The 19057-nt window shown below is 42.6% G+C and overlaps 1 protein-coding gene across 1 annotated transcript in view; it reads left to right on the top strand.

Moving 5' to 3' along the window:
- pdss2 (prenyl (decaprenyl) diphosphate synthase, subunit 2) overlaps positions 1 to 19057 on the top strand; it is a 30184-nt gene that overhangs the window by 6852 nt on the left and 4275 nt on the right. Inside the window, exons 2-5 of the mRNA XM_010738230.3 lie at positions 5874 to 6008; positions 11614 to 11812; positions 16540 to 16614; positions 17616 to 17789. Coding sequence (XP_010736532.1) covers positions 5874 to 6008; positions 11614 to 11812; positions 16540 to 16614; positions 17616 to 17789 — 583 coding nt within the window. The remainder of the gene's footprint in view (positions 1 to 5873; positions 6009 to 11613; positions 11813 to 16539; positions 16615 to 17615; positions 17790 to 19057) is intronic.

Genomic DNA, 19057 nt, shown 5'->3' with positions numbered 1-19057 from the left:
TTCACAGTTGATTCCTGTTTATTATCATGGCAAGTTTGCAACCCTGGTCCCAGCAACGTTATACAGTGTGATATGTTGAACAAGCACACGAATTCCACATGTTACTGCCTGGACGTCTTTGGATTGGTTCTGCAATGCAATCTTTTCTGCAACAAAGGTATGAGAAAGTCTTGCTGAGTGAAGCTTATAGTCAGGTGTGAGCAGTAAACAGATGCTACATAGAGCTGAGGGGAATTCTCTGGGGTTCATCATTACGAAACAATCCGTTCACATTACATAAAGTCACTGGCCATGTTAATGAAGAATATTGTTAAGCAGCTTTAAAAGGTTTTAGTGTGTTACTCATGTTTCCATTAACATGTTAAAGAATAATCAAGATGCAATGAGGAAAAAAAAAAAAACACACACACACACCAGGGCAATTTAAACGTGATATATATATATACACACACTATACACAACAGTAGATTAGCCCTGCCACATTGGCTTGATGTTATTTTCATCTTTGCTAAAGATGAAATAACATCAAGATCACATCAAATGGTAGAAAAAAATAAAAGGAATTAATGATCATTTTTTGCTGCGGACTGAAGGTTCCTTTGGGTTTGGGAGGGTGGAGTTGGTGGTGGTGGGGGGGGTATCCCGCCCCCCCCCAGCCAACAACCTTCTGACACATTATAGAACCACACACACCACACACCCACCAAGACACACACGGCGCACAGTGGTAGCTGACTGCATGGAGGGCAGATTAATATCTTTTACTATCTCTGCGAGCGGTTAGACAGAGCACCTCTAATCCTGTCCCTATGGGAGCCCCTTGTGCCATGAATCACGCTCGTTAGGGGCTCCGAGGCAGACAAGCGGGCCACGCCCCCCTCCGGTCATGCCCAGACACCGGCCTCACCAGCCCACCACAGAACCCCCACCACCTCCACCCTTTCTGACCCACCCTGCACCACAGGGGGGGAGGGTTGGGGGGTGGGTGAGGGGGGAGGAACCCGAGACAGAGAGTGGATGCGAGAGTAAAGCATGAAGGGAGGGAGGGGACGGGGAGAGATGGAGGCAAAACAGAAATGAGAATGCGAGAAAAGATGACAGAAGAAATACATTAGTGTTCACAGCATTCTGGTACTGAAAGGGGGGAGAAATAATACACAACCCGAAGCTTGTTTCTTTCCACAAACACACATAAAACACCTCACACTGCTTCAAAAGAATTTTTACGAATGGCTGAAACTATGTGGGCTGTCTTTCATTGCAGCCATGAGATTTATTCACGGTCACTAATTTTTTACTCAGTTGGAAATTAGGGGCTAGTTTGGCACACTGATGAACGCAGACGCATCACCTGCTGAATAGAAAATGGCTAGAGAGCAAAATTATGAAGCTGCTCTCCTCTTGGGGAGTCCTGGTAGCCCAGTGGCCTGAGGGTGGGGATGATTATATTTATGTCACTATCCAAACCAGCATACATCAATCAATCACACCGCCCTCCCGCAAAGGGGTGGGGCACGGATGATGTGGAAAGGAAGAGAGATGGTGACGGCTCAGCAGAGAGGAAGAGAGGGAGCGGAAAGAGAGAAATGGGCTGCTGTCATTTTAAAGGGTTGTGAACAGGTCACCACGCCTTCCGCTCCGCAATTGCAGCCACAGGAATTCGGGAGTTTAGTCGCCGTAGCAGGGGTTGGACTTGATGCATGCAAATGTATGACGTGTGTGTGGTGTCTTATTGATCCTGTGTCTGCCTTTTTTTTTTGTATTGAATGATGAGCAAATGTGTCCAATATACAGTACCTGTATTTTTTTTTCCTCATAAGGGACAGAATTCATGCAATGCATCCGTCTCTCCTGTGCACGCAGATACCTGTATAGATTACGATCATGATATGTTTAGAAAATCTGAGGCAAATGTACTTTGTGACTTTGGGCTATACAAATAAAAATTTATTTGATTTGATTTGATTTGAAAGTACATGACATCAGGCCTTTCCAACTGAACCTTGCCCAGTTCACACCAGTCAGACAAACATGAAGCATGAATATAAAAAATATCTTATGGTGTGTGTGTGCTGGACCCTTCAGAAAAAAAAAAAAAAAGATTTTAAGGTATTAAAAACCAACTTTAAGTTTTCCGAGGAAGTGTTTTCAAAGCTAGAGGCACATCCCCACGCCGCCGAGAAGTACCTGCTGCACACCAGGCTTCTTGGAATTGTGAGAATCTAATCCCGGAAATTGGAATAAACAGTCGGGCAATTTTCTAAACATATCATGATCGTAATCTATACAGGTATCTGCTGTGCACAGGAGAGACGGATGCATTGCATGAATTCTGTCCTTATGAGGAAAAAAAAATCCAGGTACTGTATATTGGACACATTTGCTCATCCATTCAATACTAAAAAAAAAAAAAGGCAGACACAGGATCAATAAGACACCACACACACGTCATACATTTGCATGCATCAAGTCCAACCCCTGCATACGGCGACTAAACTTCCCGAATTCCTGTGCTGCAATTGCGGAGTGGAAGGCGTGGTGACCTGTTCACAACCCTTTAAAATGACAGCAGCCCATTTCTCTCTTTCCGCTCCCTCTCTTCCTCTCTGTAGCCGTCACCATCTCTCTCTTTCCACATCATCCGTGCCCCACCCCTTTGCGGGAGGGCGGTTGTGATTGATTGATGTATGCTGGTGTGGATAGTGACATAAATATTAATCATCTCCCACCCTCAGGCCACTGGCTTACCAGGACTCCCCAAGAGGAGAGCAGCTTCATAATTTTTGCTCTCTAGCCATTTTCTATTCAGCAGGTGATGCGTCTGCGTTCATCAGTGTGCCAAACTAGCCCCTAATTTCCAACTGAGTAAAAAATTAGTGACCGTGAATAAATCTCATGAGCTGCAATGAAAGACAGCCCTACATAGTTTCAGCCATATCGTAAAAATTCTTTTGAAGCAGTGTGAGGTGTTTTATGTGTTTGTGGGAAGGAACAAAGCTTCGGGGTTTGTGTATTATTTCCCCCTTTCAGTACCAGAATGCTGTGAATCACTAATGTATTTCTTCTGTCATCTTTTCTCGCATTCTCATTTCTGTTTTGCCTCCATCTCTCCCCCGTCCCCTCCCTCTCTTCATGCTTTATCTCTCGCATCCACTCTTCTGTCTCGGGTTCCTCCACCTCACCCACCCCCCCTCCCCAACCCCCCACTGTGGTGCAGGGGTGGGTCAGAAAGGGTGGAGGTGGTGGGGGTTCTGTGGTGGGCTGGTGAGGCCGGTGTCTGGGCATCGAGCGGAGGGGGGCGTGGCCCGCTTGTCTGCCTCGGAGCCCCTAACGAGAGCGTGATTCATGGCACAAGGGGCTCCCATAGGGACAGGATTAGAGGTGCTCTGTCTAACCGCTCCCCAGAGAGAGTAAAAAGATATTTAATCTGCCCTCCATGCAGTCAGCTACCACTGTGCACCGTGTGTGTCTTGGTGGGTGTGTGTGTGTGTTTCTATGAATGTGTCAGAAGGTTGTTGGCTGGGGGGGGGGAGTATCCCCCACCACCACCAACTCCACCCTCCCAAACCCAAAGGAAACCTTCAGTCCTGCAGCAAAAATGATCAATTATATTCCTTTTATTTTTTTCTACCATTTGATGTTGATCTTGATGTTATTTCATCTTTAGCAAAGATGAAATAACATCAAGCCAATGTGCAGGGCTAATCTACTGTTGTGTATAGTGTGTGTATACATATATATCACGTTTAAATTGCCCTGTGTGTGTGTGTGTGTGTGTGTGTGTGTGTGTGTGTGTGTTTTTTTCTCATTGCATCTTGATATTCTTTAACATGTTAATGGAAACATGAGTAACACACTAAACACCTTTTAAAGCTGCTATAATCAATATTCTTCTATTAACAATGGCTCAAGTGACTTATTGTAATGTGTACGGGATTGTTCGTAATGATGAACCCACAGAGAATCTCCCCTCAGCTCTCTGTAGCATTTCAGCATCTTTTACCTGCTCAACACCTGGACTATAAGCTTCACTCAGCGAAGACTTTCTCATAGCCTTTGTTGCTAGAAAGATTGCATTGCAGAACCAATCCAAAGATGTCAGGGCAGTAACATGTGGAATTCGTGTGCTTGTTAACATAATCACACTGTATAACGTTGCTTGGGACCAGGGTTGCAAACTTGCCATGAGAATAAACAGGAATAAACTGTGAATTTAGGAAACTGAAGATTGGCCATTAACAGAGAACTTAAATATAGTTGGGTAAATATATATTTTAGCATAATTTTGACTAAAACAACCAGATTTCACGCAAGGGCACTTGAATATCTGCGATCCCTCAATCACATGCACATAGCACGCTGCATACTGCAGGGATATTCAGGACATACCCCCTACCTGCACTGTGCATTCCTCCATCACATGCACAGATGATTTCTTGAACCTGGACCACACTTTAGAGCCCGGAGCACAAGACTATTGAAGCCACACATTTGAGCTTGTGGGCTATATAATATTGTTAAATAAAATAACTTCATAAAGTTCTACTTACAAATAAATCTGTTGAAAAAAAAATATTTTATTATTTTGCATGGATGTTTGCTTATGACAAAACAAAATGTTTGCATTTATGTTTGGATATGAAACAACAACAATTTAAATTACCCTCAATTTCCAGTTAATTCCCATAAATTCCCATTAATTTTCAGAATTCCCATGGAGTTTCCTATTTGGAATATTTCCAGAATTCCCCAGTTTAACTTCCAACCCTTTTGTAACCCTTTGCAACCCTGCCTGGGACATCCATTTTCCATTTCAAAAGCTCTCTATGTGTTATGAAGTGATTTGCTTTCACTAAATCTCCAGTTTGTAGCACTATGGAGGAGAATGGTGAGAGAAAATTGATTTCAGGAAAGGTGTGTCCTTTCCCCAAGTAAGAAGTGTACGTTTGTTAGTGGCCATTCTCGTCATCGTTCTTTTATTCCGCGAAGCTCTCATCAACGACTAAAAGACAGTTCCAGATTTACTCTTGTTTGGCGGCTTATGCCTCCTCCTCTTCTCAGCTTCCTCTGTCAACATCCTGTTCTGTCATTATGTCCATAGAGGCTGCTAAGCCTGATACATTTCCTGTTTGCTCAGCTCCAGTTCTGGCACGACTCAGACTCTGCCCCCCTGTCAGTATTCCCCAGGACCCAAGCCCTGAAAACCTCCTCTGGTTGGTAGTCCAAAACACCTGTGGTACAGACAGTACCACCCCCCGGTGCTCTGAGCTCACAGTCTGGGCAGAGCGGCTAACAGAGTTAGTTGGCATGAGCTGACAGCAGCTACAGTTTGCTCCATTTTGCTTTGCTGTCCATCAGGAAACTCTGATTTGAAAATATGATCCAGTTTCACCAAAATCAGTCAAATAGTTGATGGGGTGTGTGCATTACATACGTAAAGCTTTGTGTGTACTTCTGTACCTGAAGCACAAAGTTACATAGTATGACAACAGACGTACCAGGCCCAGACTGGGAATGATCAAGACACCATTCATCTGATTTTTTTCAGTATTATTTAAAATCAGTTATTTTATGGTAGAAAAGTTACACAATGTTGCTCACATTGCTCATTAAAACAGGGTGAAGTGTGTAGCTGGAACCAGACCAAACAGAAGGGGGAAAGGTGTAGGGAAAGATGTTAGAAACATAAAAGCCATGCTACATGTTGCTATTATAGAAGATTGGACTATACATTGTATTGCGACAAATTATGAAGAAAATATTTTTTTCACACGCTGCTATTGGACCACCTTATTACTCACAGTTTACAGTGGTAAACTGTCTATCTACAGTTGTTGTTTGTATTTTAATCTTCTGATTGTGTTTCTTTACAGAGGCTTTGTCTACGACAGCAAGAACAACCTTCAGATGAGGGGACTGGTCGTACTGCTCTTGTCGAAAGCTGCTGGCCCGAGCCACGCAGCCTCCGATCTCCTGACTCAGGACATGGTCAGCGGCATCTATCCTAGGTAATTTTTAAATCACAAGATGGCCGGTTCTGTGTATGCACTGCAGCTTTGCACATTACTAATTAGAACCATCAAATGTCCATTAACGCATCGACTCTCCCAGTCAGCTGACCTTCTGACTTTGCTTTTGGTTTGTTGTCGTTTCTGTTACACTTTCTCCTGCTTGTTTGACTTCACAGCTCTAGATGGTGCAAGTATCAACATCAGCAGGATGCGCTGATGAATCTTCCTCCTATGTATGAAATTCCCTGAAGCCTGACTAACGGTGAAAAATGTAATTGGTTGGTATTGCTTTTGTGCTAACTAGGGAGCTAATTGGCAGACATTGTATAAAAGACACTGTGCCCTTGAGGATTTTCTTAAATGTTCTACCAACCTTAATCACAGTCACAGAGCGTCTTCTTAGGAATTACGGCCACAGCTCGTTTCCACCAAGCGAATTCTTTCAAACGAAGTTGGTAATTGAAATCTACAGTCATTCGTTTGACAATCTTCCACATATTTCCGTTCTCATTTACAGGTGTTGCTTTGGTGAAAACAGTGGGCAGTAAACATGTGTAACATTGCACTGTAGAGTCATAAATGTGCATGGCAAGCAGACCAAGAAACGCAATGCTACTTTTCCCCCTGTTACATGGCTACTGAAGGATAAATAGTGAAATAAAACCCCTGTGTCAGGTAATTCTATCTTGTCCTCTGTGGTTATCGCCCATATCAATTCCTGTAAATGAAGCACTACATCATCTCGCAAATATGACGGAACTTTCAGGGGAGGTGGGGGGCAATGCAGCCCACGGTTATGAGATGGGATGATGGGATATTTTATTTAGCTTTATGCAGCTAATTTTAACTTTTCAGAGAGTCTCTTCTGTAAGCTCGTTTGTTGTTGCAAACAGTTACATGATAAGGAGCTGGACTGAAAAAAAAAAACCTCACAGGACACAAGGCATCATCATTCAGCAACATTCAGACAGCAGTTTACATGTAAAAGACTATCTCTCCGGGGGTGCCCTGGTAGCTCACTTGGTGGAGTCTGTGCCCGATCTATCAAGTCCTGACCGCAGTCACATGGGTTCGATTCCAGACTCAGTCCTTGCTCTCTCTCTCTCTCTCTGCAGCTGTCACTATTGAAAGCTGAAAACACAGAAAAGGATCAGTATGAAAGTATTATTGGGGCTGTATGAAGATGGTTTAAGTATGTATGCAAGTCACATGGAGGGATTGTCGGTCTGTTGATCCACCATTTAGGTTCAGTCGGCCGTATCGTGGAAATTACAGGATGGATTGCTATGCAATTTTGTACAGACATTCGTGGTACCCAGAGGATGAATCCTACTGGCTACTGATCCCCTGACTTTTCATCTTGTGCCACCAGCAGGTCAAAATATCTCTACATTTAATAGATGGATTAGCACTAAATTGTGTACAGAGATTCATTTTGTATCGTGACATGACTTGTTGATCCCTCCAGCAGGTTGACATGAGTGGTGTTCAGTGAAATGTCTGACATAGCACTGAATGGATTACCATGTAATTTGATAGATTTTCACAGTCTTATGCTCTGAATATCACATATTTTGGTTTACATCAGCCTCAGCTGTACTTTGTGATTGGTCTTAGTGTGCATGTTGGGAAATTTGCCTGCTAACATATGTACACAACAATTTCTGCTGGCAGTAAAACGTTTATTTATGTTTACAGAAACAATTATTGAAATTCATTTCCTGTCAGCACCCTCTAAATTATTACATTTACTTCACCACAACTTTAAATATCAAAAAACAGTTTTTGGCTCCCAACTTGAATCTCATGAGGTCTTAACAGGGAGCTTTACAGCCTCACAGAGCTGCTAGTGTGGTTGTCTTGTTCTGGCATAAATGCAATAAAATAGCTGGAAGACATTTCTGGAATAGATCTAACTAATGTTGGTTTATTTATACATGTTTAAATGTAATTTGTTAAATGTTGTATTAATCTACTGCTGGTAAAATGCTTCAGGTAGCACCCCAAGGTCTTCTCTGGCTTTCTCACACACTTCCAGCATGCAGCTCACAACAGGGATGTGGGTGTGTGCCAAGTGGTTTCCAGAAGTGGCTGCTGTGTTTGGCGTGGCTGTGTGCTTGGGTGCCTGAAAGGCTTCTTTCTTACTGCTAGCTGGCACAAGGTACATGTGTATAGTGGAGCCGTGTCTGGAGCAGAAACATCCTAATATTAGAACTAATTGGAATAACCTGGGCGCCGCGGGGAAGCGCCTCAGTCCAGTCGCTTTACAGGTTGTGCAGGCCGAGTCGTGTCGGCAGGACCGAGTTATTACACACTCGCCTCGTGTCACAACCTGGCACTCGCATCACTGCGATGCCGGATCACCGAATCCAACATGCAGCATTCCCTCACTCATGTGTGATGGATAGTCCAAAAACACAGTCACACACACACCCAGCATGACTTGATCACCTCATTTGCACTATCTTGCTCCCCCCCCCCCGCCACCACCACCCGCCACCCCACCACCTCTCCTGGGCTCATTAGCACCTCTGATGGAAGAGATGGAAGGATGGAGGGAGTCGGGGTGGGGCGGTTTCGGGGGGTGATTGAAACCTCCGGGGGATGGTCTCCTCCCTCCTGACAGGCAGCATTTGTAAAACATTTCCCACTCTGCTGCCTGACACTGATGATTCACCAAAGCACCACCATGACAGACAGACAGACAGACAGACAGACAGACAGACAGACAGACAGACAGACAGACAGACAGACAGACACAAACACACACACACACACACACACACACACAGATAGTCCTACTTGCACACACCACTCCTCTTAATTCTTTGTGACAAACAAAAGCCATGCCACTGAACACATCACGCAGCCCGTCTGACGGACAGGCCACCTCTTTAAATCACACACAGGGACACACTCGGCTCTGCAAGGCTGTATTTGATGGTGAGGCAGACTGCAGAGGGAGGAAAATGGAACAGAACAGTCAGGACAAGGGGCGTGGTGAGGGGCGTTACACCTCGGCAAGATGGCATCGGTTGCTATGCAACTGGGCACCAAAGCTATTTATACACCGGCCCCCTTGTCCCCCTTTTTTCCTCCCCAAGCTCCACTGCTACTGATCAGGACTGCTAGATTGGAGGCACTGCTTTGGGATGTGCATGCACTGGGGTTCCACTGATTTTTGTTTTTCGGAGGCCGGTATTTCGTGCTATTTTTCAATATTTTCAAATCAAAAATAAATAATTGCATTACAAAACCATTGATTTAGGGTTTGACGACATGAGGAGTTTTTGCCATGCTATTTATTGCCCCACATTTTTGCATCAGTGTGACACAACACCTTGATTTGTCAGGTATGACTTTAGCTGGATTTGAGAAAATTAGACTTTCCCATCTGATTCTTTCATTCACAAAACATGTTCTCTATAACTTTTTCCAGATCATGTAGTTTATCACAATATAGGATGTTGATATTATTATCAGCCATTTCTCGGAGAGAAAAAATTAAAGTAGTTTAAGCAATTCATAACAAAGAGAAGACTTAATACAACAATATATATAGCTGTGGCTCCAGATGGAGCTCTGTGAAATCTAATAAATTACCTCAAATCATTTGAGCTGGGCTGAGCGGATTACAAGTTTGAAAAATCAAACAAATATTCTGGTGTGGCGCTAGAAGTAAGTGAGCTCTTGTAGGAGCTCAGCTCAGCTTGAGTCAAAAGGCTCGAGGCAACATTAGCCGCTACGATCACAACACACCCAAACGTCCAACTGAATTTTTGGTGGTCCAGTGGCATTATGGGTGATGCAGATGCCAGGTACTGACGATATCTCTGCGATTTTGACACTTTTTTTTATCTGCCCATCACTGTCCATCATGAGTCTGAGAGTGCTATCAGGGAGCAGGTCTAAATTTGAAGGAGTACTCTGCAATGTCTAATATCACCGATAACAGTGGTCTGTGCTTGTTTAGTCAATTTAGCCCTCTAGTCTTTGACTGTGCTCATCATATTTAATGTGTTTAACACGTTGTTGAACATGTTTTGTGTTCTATTAAAACACATAACTATGTGGTGGTTGGACTCTGAACATGGGCATTTAAGACAAAGCTTTTATGAGTTGTGTTTAGTCGGTGAAGTCCATCATGTCAGATTTTAACATCTTAGCTATTACATGCAAGTGATTTATGATTACACTCGTGCTTTTATTTGACTGTGTGTTCATGAAGGGAAGCTCTGTCAGACATTTATTAGGATGGCTGATAAAATACACATAAATGCTGTTGTTTAACTTGCAGTGTTGAACTGGTGTATGTATCGTCGTATTGATAGGTTTATCAGAGACTTATTTTTTTTTCTGTGCTCAAGTTAAACCACCAGTTGCCGTCAGGCTGACCTTGGACTTTGACAAAAAGATGTAAAATGTTATTTTCATGACCTAAAATCATCCACAGCTCTTTGCCGCTCTCCTCTTGCTCTAACAATGAGTTCTGCTCTTGAAGCCTGTCAAGTGTTGCCATCACTCCGAGGCACCTTGCGAACACGACTGTCAATCTGTTAATTTCCTTTTATTTAAACCCTGAACTTATTAACTCTCATTCGGGGCGACTGTGTTGTTGCTCTGCGTCACCGAGCACAGAAACCGACCAGACAATGGGTGTGATTGAGAGGCGAAATAGATGACATTATTGAATTTTAATCACATCTTTTCCACGCAGACGTCGAACACGGCAATTACCTGGCTACGAGATATATGTGTGTGTGTGTGTGTGTGTGTGTGTATAGGACTGGGTTAGCGCGTAAAGGCAGACGATTGGCTCATCAGGTTCTCACAGCGGCTGAAAGAAGGTCGTAAGTGGCTATCAGCGCACCCAACCCTGTCTGGATGGATCCCTCCTGTCGCAGCGTGGCGAGCTCCTTCCATATGGAGAGGGGCCTAATTATCCCCCACCAATGGCTGAATCAACATTTGATTATATCCTCCCTAAGGCTGCTCTGAAAGGCTCTATTCAAATACCACTTTTATGTCTTTTCTCTCATAATCAAGAATGGCTGTTATTTGCTAATGATAAGTTTAATGTCTTTTTTTTAACACAACCCCTGACATGCCGTGCAGCAAGATGTCTGACATATCTCCTGGTTTATGCCCTCGAGTACGCAGATTTGACTTGGAAAGGTTTTTAAAACCAAATTGTAGTTGTAGAGAAATCTCTTAACATTATAAGATACACAGTAATTTCTTCTTTCAGGCTGTCAATTCGGTAAATGTTTCAAACAAACAGCTGAATGAACTGTGAGGATCCCAGCAGCAGCTTTTGTTTGGAGCAGAGTTGTATATTTTAGTCAAATGAGAGAAAACAAGAATCCACAATCTGAATATTGCAGTTTTATTGACTAAATAGATGTTTTTCCTTTTTTTGTCTGAATTGTTTTGATTGATTCCTTTGTGGTCAGCACACCTGTATGCGCGTTTCAAACTCGACAGACCTGCGTATTTAAGCAGCACAAAGACAATGAAAAGGTTTCTGTCAAAAAGCCATTGAGCTGTCAAGTCTCTCTTAAAATGCTGATTTTTATTTTTATTTTTAATTTCTGCTGCCTAGCCAGAGGAACTTGGCAGAAATCACAGAGCTGATCCACACAGCGTTCCTGGTGCATCGTGGGATAGTCAATCTGAAGGAGTGGACGGTTTCGGACGGCCCACTGAAGGACATGCAGTTCGGGAATAAGATGGCCGTCCTGAGCGGCGACTTCCTGCTAGCGAACGCTTGTACCGGCCTCGCCCAACTGGATAACACTAAGGTACCCTGTCTGACAGTAACAAACTGTGGCCCCGTGTAATATCTGACCTGACATCAGTGATATTAATGAGAAAGACTGCTGTCTTAATATGAACTCCCCGCGGTCCTTACAGCTCCACAGATCAGTGTCGACCTTCATCTCTACATCTTCTCTCGCTCATTTTAAATCCAGACTCAACATCTCACGCCTGCAGTGAATATATATTACAGATTTCCCACTCATCATGGAATTTATGGAATATTACTGATTCCTGGAAGGTATTTTCCTTCATTTTCCACAGCAACATTTAATGGTAATCTAAAGTATCCCCATGTCTTTATTCTGTCTGACTCACTGGTGCTGAATATATATCAGTGTGTTATTTTTTTTAGACTACACTTGCCAGAGATCCTCTTTTTATTCAAACACTATAGTCTGGTGATTCCCAGGCTGGGGGTTGTGGTCCCACAAGGAAGCCACAGGGACTGCGAGATGATCAACAAAATTAGCCTGGTTCAAGACCTCTGAATTTCCACCCACATATCAGATTTGTTCCGCAGCTCAAACAAGTCTGTTGTCGTCCCAGCTGATGGCTGTTAGAGATCAACTGACCAATAGTGCCAGATTAATAACGAGGACGCCATCTTCCTACATAGCAAGCTAGATAGTTGGCTACAATAATGAAAAGCAGCAACAGAAAGATCACAACAAGCGTGGATGTGCACTGGTACAATCCCAATACTCACTATCCAGTCCATACGTCATCTGGGTGGGACTTCACAACAGAATCTCATACGGGGACCCCCAGTTAGTTTCAATGAAGCTCCCACATTTGATGGCCTTCGACCTGTTTCGTATGTTAGAGAATGTGGTCAGAACACATCATAGTCATGTACACCACGGGAATCTATGTTATTGAGTTTTCAGTTTTGGACGCATGTGTGGCAGTGGTCTTGTAAGTGCACCACAGATCATATCTGCTACATAGCCTGGTAACCCCCTCGCTGACAGATGCTGTCACCACGCCGTTCTGTCAGAATGCGGTTGCCTGAGTGGATCAAAATAACCGTTTCTCCCCCCCTTCTACCCCGTGCCATCAGCCGGACCAGCCCTTATCGCCTTCCCTGCCACTTCTTATTCAGCACACTCAGTCTGGGTTTATGTCTGCTCCATGGCAGCCAAGAGACGCCCTCCCATAATATGATGTAAGTGGTTTCCATGGTGTTTTTGTGGATGGAAAACAGGATAAACATCAGGATGTTTAAGTAACAAACATTTCCTTTAGAAGTTAAAGATAATTCTAAAGGTGTGGCATCTTTTTTTTACAGTCCTAATTGGCTTTCATTAGTATTTGTCACTGCAGCAGTACTATGAGAGATAATTGTTACTGTGTGGCTAAGCTACAATTTACAGTAATGGAATTGATATTGTTGTTACCCTGGAAGATGAGGGGAACACACTGAGAATGAAATGATGGCAGATCTGCTGATGACTTGAGCTAACGATAATTTAATCACATTAAGTGCGCATTCACACCAAGCAAGTTGGCATCGGTTGAATTGAAGTTTTGGAGCATCTGTTCCTGTTTAGTGTGGTTCATTGTCAAGGTGAGAACGACGCCAGTCAAACTCAAGTGACAATGAAGCAACGTTAAAAGTCTTTTTTTTTTTTTTCTCCACCAAACAAACCTGCAAACTGTTCATAAGAAGTGTGAATGTAATCTGAAGCAACCACAGGAAACATCCGTAAAGTGGAAGTTTTTAAGGGTAATAAGGAGATGGACATCCGATAGCCAGCAGTTACTCATGTTTGAAAAGGTTAGCAAAACAAAATGAGCCCAGGGCAAACCACAGTATGCACCAATGCTCATATTCAGCTTTTCGTGAAGCCGTTCTTCACTGGTTTATGGGCAGCAGGGAAATTAGTTTATTGCAAAGAAGAATGAAGTCCATCATGGTAAGCTACAGTTACAGGAAAGGGATTAGTTTTGACCAGATTTTTTGTTGTTTTTTCTTTCAGCTGGTTGAATGGTACATTACCAAAATCCAGTTCACATCCACTTAACTTCACATTCTATTTGTGAGTTCATGTTGACTTCTGGCTCTGGTTTGTCAGTTTTCTTTGATGAAAGACAAGAAACATTAAAATCTGGGAAATCACGGCAATGAACCTCAAGAAAGTTTTAACAACAGATCATTGTCCCAAGCTTTTTCCTCGACCTTGGAAACAACAGATGACAAGACAATCTCAACTTAAGGTCCAATTGCTTGCTTGCTCTGGAGCTTTCAGTCAGTTTACATGGTCTTTATGAGCCGACAGTGATGCTCAGAACATCTACATTTCCATGACAACTTAGCATTTGCTGCATTAAAACGGTGTGATATGGTAAAAACGCTCTAGGACAAAAAAAACAAGTGGACCTTGAGTTGAGGACTTTTATTCATGATTACCTCCTCCAGTGAATTTCAATGGGGTTTATGTTTACATCAGTCTGTAATAGAGCCGAACAAACTTTGCGGAGTTTTGGACAAGAAGTGATGAAAAGTGAGCCAAAAAGGGTGTGGACACGAGTGTGGCTATTTCTGTACAACATCATCATCATTAACCTTTGTGTCTATCTGCAGTATCTGAGGAGACTAACTCGCCATGATTGGCACATGCAATTAAAATGAAGCATCGCAATGCAAAAACACAGGCTCATTCCCATGATGCAACTGGAACGCATCTTTCATTCGGCCTCCCAAGAAGACAATTTTTCAAAATATCAAAATTCTTCACACGCAGAGTAGAAAAACAGCAAACAAATAGACTGTTTTCCTTTTTAACTTAGAGTCAGCCTCTGGGAATGCAATAAAGACAATTTCCTTTTCGCTCATTTAAATCTGCTAATTGTCTGATATTTATAATTGTGACAGAGTGTTGTTAAGCTGAGGGCAGTGTGAGTCTGCTACGAAAACTGTCTCTTCTTACAGCTTGTGTATGTGGTCATTGTACCGCATCTTTTTAATACACAGGGTGACAGATGAGTAGTTCTTGCAGCTTTCGAAGTTTTTCTCATAAACCAGCCTTTTTTTTTCTTTTTCTTTTAAGGCAGTGAGAGCGATGGAGATTATGTGTCGTGGCCTTGAGAGGAAACCTATGCCGCTACTTGTATAAACTGTAAAGTAATCTCATCGTGGAGCTCCGGTTTCTCCCCCCTCGCAGACCTGTCGGCAAAACACGATCTGGCTGGATTTGGGAATGGAGTAAGGGGGAGGCAGGGGGAGAGCTTATCTGATACTTTCCAAAAAAAGACCCCCACTGGCCCCCACTTCCCAAGGCAGGCAGAGACACCACATCTGGTAATACTGTAGGCACATTGTCCTTCCAGGTCTGTGGGCGAAGCTCGGGTTTCCTCAATATTTTCCCCCAGTGGATTCAGTTACCCAAAGGGCACTGCGAGGCTGACGGAGCAGCCAGCGTCACCAGACTTTTCTGATGAACCAAGGATGTCTGGGATGAGCTGAAGGAGCTCTAAATTTAACCTCATTCATCTGAACTGTACAGGCGTGGCCTCCACTCCTCTGTCCACACTGTTCTGTGTGGCTGTGAATGAAGGACGGAGAGATCTACTTCAGAGTTTGACTCATTCATTAGATCCAGACTTTGAATAATCATTGGAAAAGATGCAGCCTCTCTTCTGGTGGTTGATAAGGGGCCAGTAGTGTTTCTGTAAACTAAAATGTAGTCGTGCATGCCCCCTGTAAGAGGAAATGGGCAACTGCAGTCTCAAAGAAACTATTCAGACCTCAACAAGCCACTATGTGGCAACTTTTAGCTTTTTTAAAATTAGTTAAATATATAATATATAGACGAAAAAGCAGGACATTTTGTCTTGTACAATACATTGATTACCTGGTGCTGGAAAGCGTCTATAGCGTGGTGGTAACAGAAGTGGTTCTTCGTTTTAATCTTTCTGTGCCACTTCTTCAGAAAACCAACAATGTATAGATACTGTACCTATCAACAGAGGCTGCAATGCTCAAAGGCACAAACTGAAATAAATCCTCAAATAATTTGTGCTGGAAAAGGAGAGCAAAGAAACCCCCAAAGTCAGATCATAACTCCAAAACCTTGTTAACCCCTCTGCTCTCTGGACACAGTCTGATTTCGTCTCACCATCTGCCTTTTAGCTCCATTTCAGCCCCTCAGACAGGACAGACACCTGATCTGTCTCTATCGACTGGACTTCTCTATAAATACAAAAGTATAACGAATGGAGGCGAGCCTGGATCTGCTTTATGAAATCAACAGGAGCTCCCCTACGGCCTGATAATGAGCAGCTGAGTTTGCAGCAGTTCACCTGGTTTTCCGACCCTCGTCTCACCTCTGATTTATTCACCAAACCAGCTGTTCAGTTGAGAGCGCTGTTAGCTCACGCTTCAATCAGGGGGAAATTGTGGTTTTTAATTACAAATCTCACGGATGAACTGAGTAGCATGTCAGTTTTGATCAACCTCATTTACATCTGCATTTTAGGAGGTTAATCGATGCTGTTAGCCAGAGTGATTTATAATGAGGGTGCAGGTTATCGGTTCAGTGCCCGAGACCAAGGACACTTCAGCAGAACACGTGGCTGTTGATGGACGCGTTGCCTGTTGTGCAGATCAAACCCATTATTTAACTTTGCTCAATTCAACACATAAGAGGATGGCGTGTCAATGTGAAACCTAAATGTCTCGTTTTTGTTGTTTCTTTCTGTTTTACAGGTTGTTGAAATGATCTCAAGTGCCATCGGTGATATAGTTCAAGGACTCTACTATGAGAATTCAAATAATGTTGAGGTAAAGCATCTATTCTTCTTCTATACGTGGCGCAGTCGAGCTAAACAGTCAGTTAAAGTGCTAATGTGAGGAAAACACATCGTACACAATAAAATAATCTATTTTAAAATAATAAAACAAAATGAATTGATGAGTTGAGACAAAAAATAAAGATGAGGAACTTGATGCGACCCATTCTCACTGATTTTTAGATCTTCATTAGATGGAGATGGACATTATTTTTATTTATTTTTTGTTCAGATGTACAATGAAACACTCATTCAATAATTTTTCCCATTTAGTAGCAGAGACATTCTCTCTCAGTTGAAGTTGTTAGGTCATTTTTCCATACAATAGATCTCTTTTACAATTCCTAATCATTGTTCTATGGTTGGAGATTCAGTCTTGTACCAGTTCCTTGTTATTGATTTCTTAGTTGCAATTAGTAGTATCTTGAATATATGTCATATATATATCATTTCCAGGTACACAGGGTACGAACACATTAAATATTGTTTTTTTTTTTGTCTTTTCATGAGATTTGTTAGCATTAAGAACAACATACAGTAACACAGACATTATCCTTTTAACCACCCTTTTAAGTAAAATAAACAAAAGTGCATTAAAAGGAAAATAAAGCTGTTTTATTTCAAAGTGGCGAAAGGTGGCATGCATTTAGATCATCAGGAAGTTGATTCCAGCTGTGTAAAGCATAGAAGTTAAATGCAGCTCTGTGAACAGCTAGTTCATTCAGCACAGTTTCAGTTGTGGGTTTCGTCTGTTTCTTCTAGAAAATACTTGAAAATGAATTGACAAAGGTGAATTTTTCTCTATTATGTTGGACATAAACTAACATATTCAAATTCAATAATTGAAATATTGTGTTAAACTGTTACTCTCCAGTTACATACTAAAACATAGAGTCACAGAACAAGGAGGTCTTGTTTGTAATTGAGTTGCTCTGTTGGAAGTTTGAAGTTGTGCTCAGGCCTGCGGTGTCTCTGCCTCTGTTCGCTCTCCAGGAGAATAGCCTCACCGATGGCATCGACATGGCGGCATGGGAGGAACAGGCATTTCTGTCCCACGGGGCGCTGCTGGCCAAGAGCTGTCAAGCTGCGATGGAGCTTGCCAAACACAATGAGAAGTCCCAAAGAATGGCCTACATGTACGGCAAGCACCTATCACTGGGCCACAAAGTAAGTCTGATCTTAAGGGCCACAACAGTGGGCTACATTTTGAGATGTTGAATGTCTTGGTTTGAAAGCGTCGTCAGAAATTGGCTTTTTTCTACGAGTGATGGGATAATATATGTGGGAACAGTTTTGATTATTTCACACTTTCTTCATTTGTGTTGTTGTAATTTACGTGTGAAGATACGAAACACTTTAAACCTGACCTGTTGGGCATCTCTAGTGTTAAATATGTTAATTGAGACATCGGACACTCCTGCCGGTAAAACTAAACACTTCTAGAGCTGATTGAATCTAAAAGACACACTATAAACGGAAAGACTTGCTAGCCTAGCAACATTAAACCAACATTCTGAGAGAAAATGGTAGTTTTGCAATACCGCTATCATGACTATGGACAGTTGTACACATGTATTTCTTATGATTATATTACTTATGATAGGAAAAAACAGCAGCCTGGTTGCTAACACAAGACCTAGCAGCCAGCTAATATTACTCACTAGTCCAACAGCGAGAAGCACAGCTCAGCATCTGTCTTTCAACCTTTTATTTCCTTTTATTTCTTTGGTCCTTTCACCTCGGTCATTATGTCCATAGAGGCTGCTGAGCCCAGTTACATTGCCCACTTGCTCAGCTCCGGTTCTGGCACGACACCAGCTCAGCTTCCAGTCAGCATTCCCCCGCACCCCGAGTCTGAAAACCTCCTCTTTTTCCCAGTGGTCCAAAACGCCTGTGGTACAAACATTAACACTCACAGTCCAGAATGGCTAACAAACTACAACATATTCGCTGTGGTGAACATATAAAAGTACAGTCCTCGAATTTTGTCTTATATTTAGGCCAATACAGTACTAAAGATTACTGATGCACCTCATCACTGTAGCGAAACTTTGTCCCTCCTGACCACCGTCCTATTTCTTCACTGAGCTACCAGGAAGCAGCAGTCTCTAAACTTTTTCTCTCCTGTCTGTGTGAATAATGGGCTTATTTTAGTTGAACAATATTAGTATGTCTTTTGATTAAATGCTTGACACCACCTCTGATTTTTACACAAAAAAATAATGGCATCTGAGACAAACATAAAGAATGGGGAATAAAGGAAAGAGGAAGGTTGATTTGTGCCAGGCTAAAATTAGTATGTTAATGCAGCAGATAATGCAGATGCTAACACATTTTTCAAGGTTCAGAGGCTTTCAGCTGAATCTTATTGGTGCTAGCCTAAATGTCGTTCATAATGGTCCCACTCGCAGTGCTGTGTTAGTACGTCCTCTCCT

Source organism: Larimichthys crocea, chromosome XXIV (assembly GCF_000972845.2).
Source record: "Larimichthys crocea isolate SSNF chromosome XXIV, L_crocea_2.0, whole genome shotgun sequence".
In the NCBI taxonomy this organism is placed as follows: domain Eukaryota; kingdom Metazoa; phylum Chordata; class Actinopteri; family Sciaenidae; genus Larimichthys; species Larimichthys crocea.
Note: the sequence above shows the minus strand (reverse complement) of the source record. Positions and strands in the feature narration are given on the sequence as shown.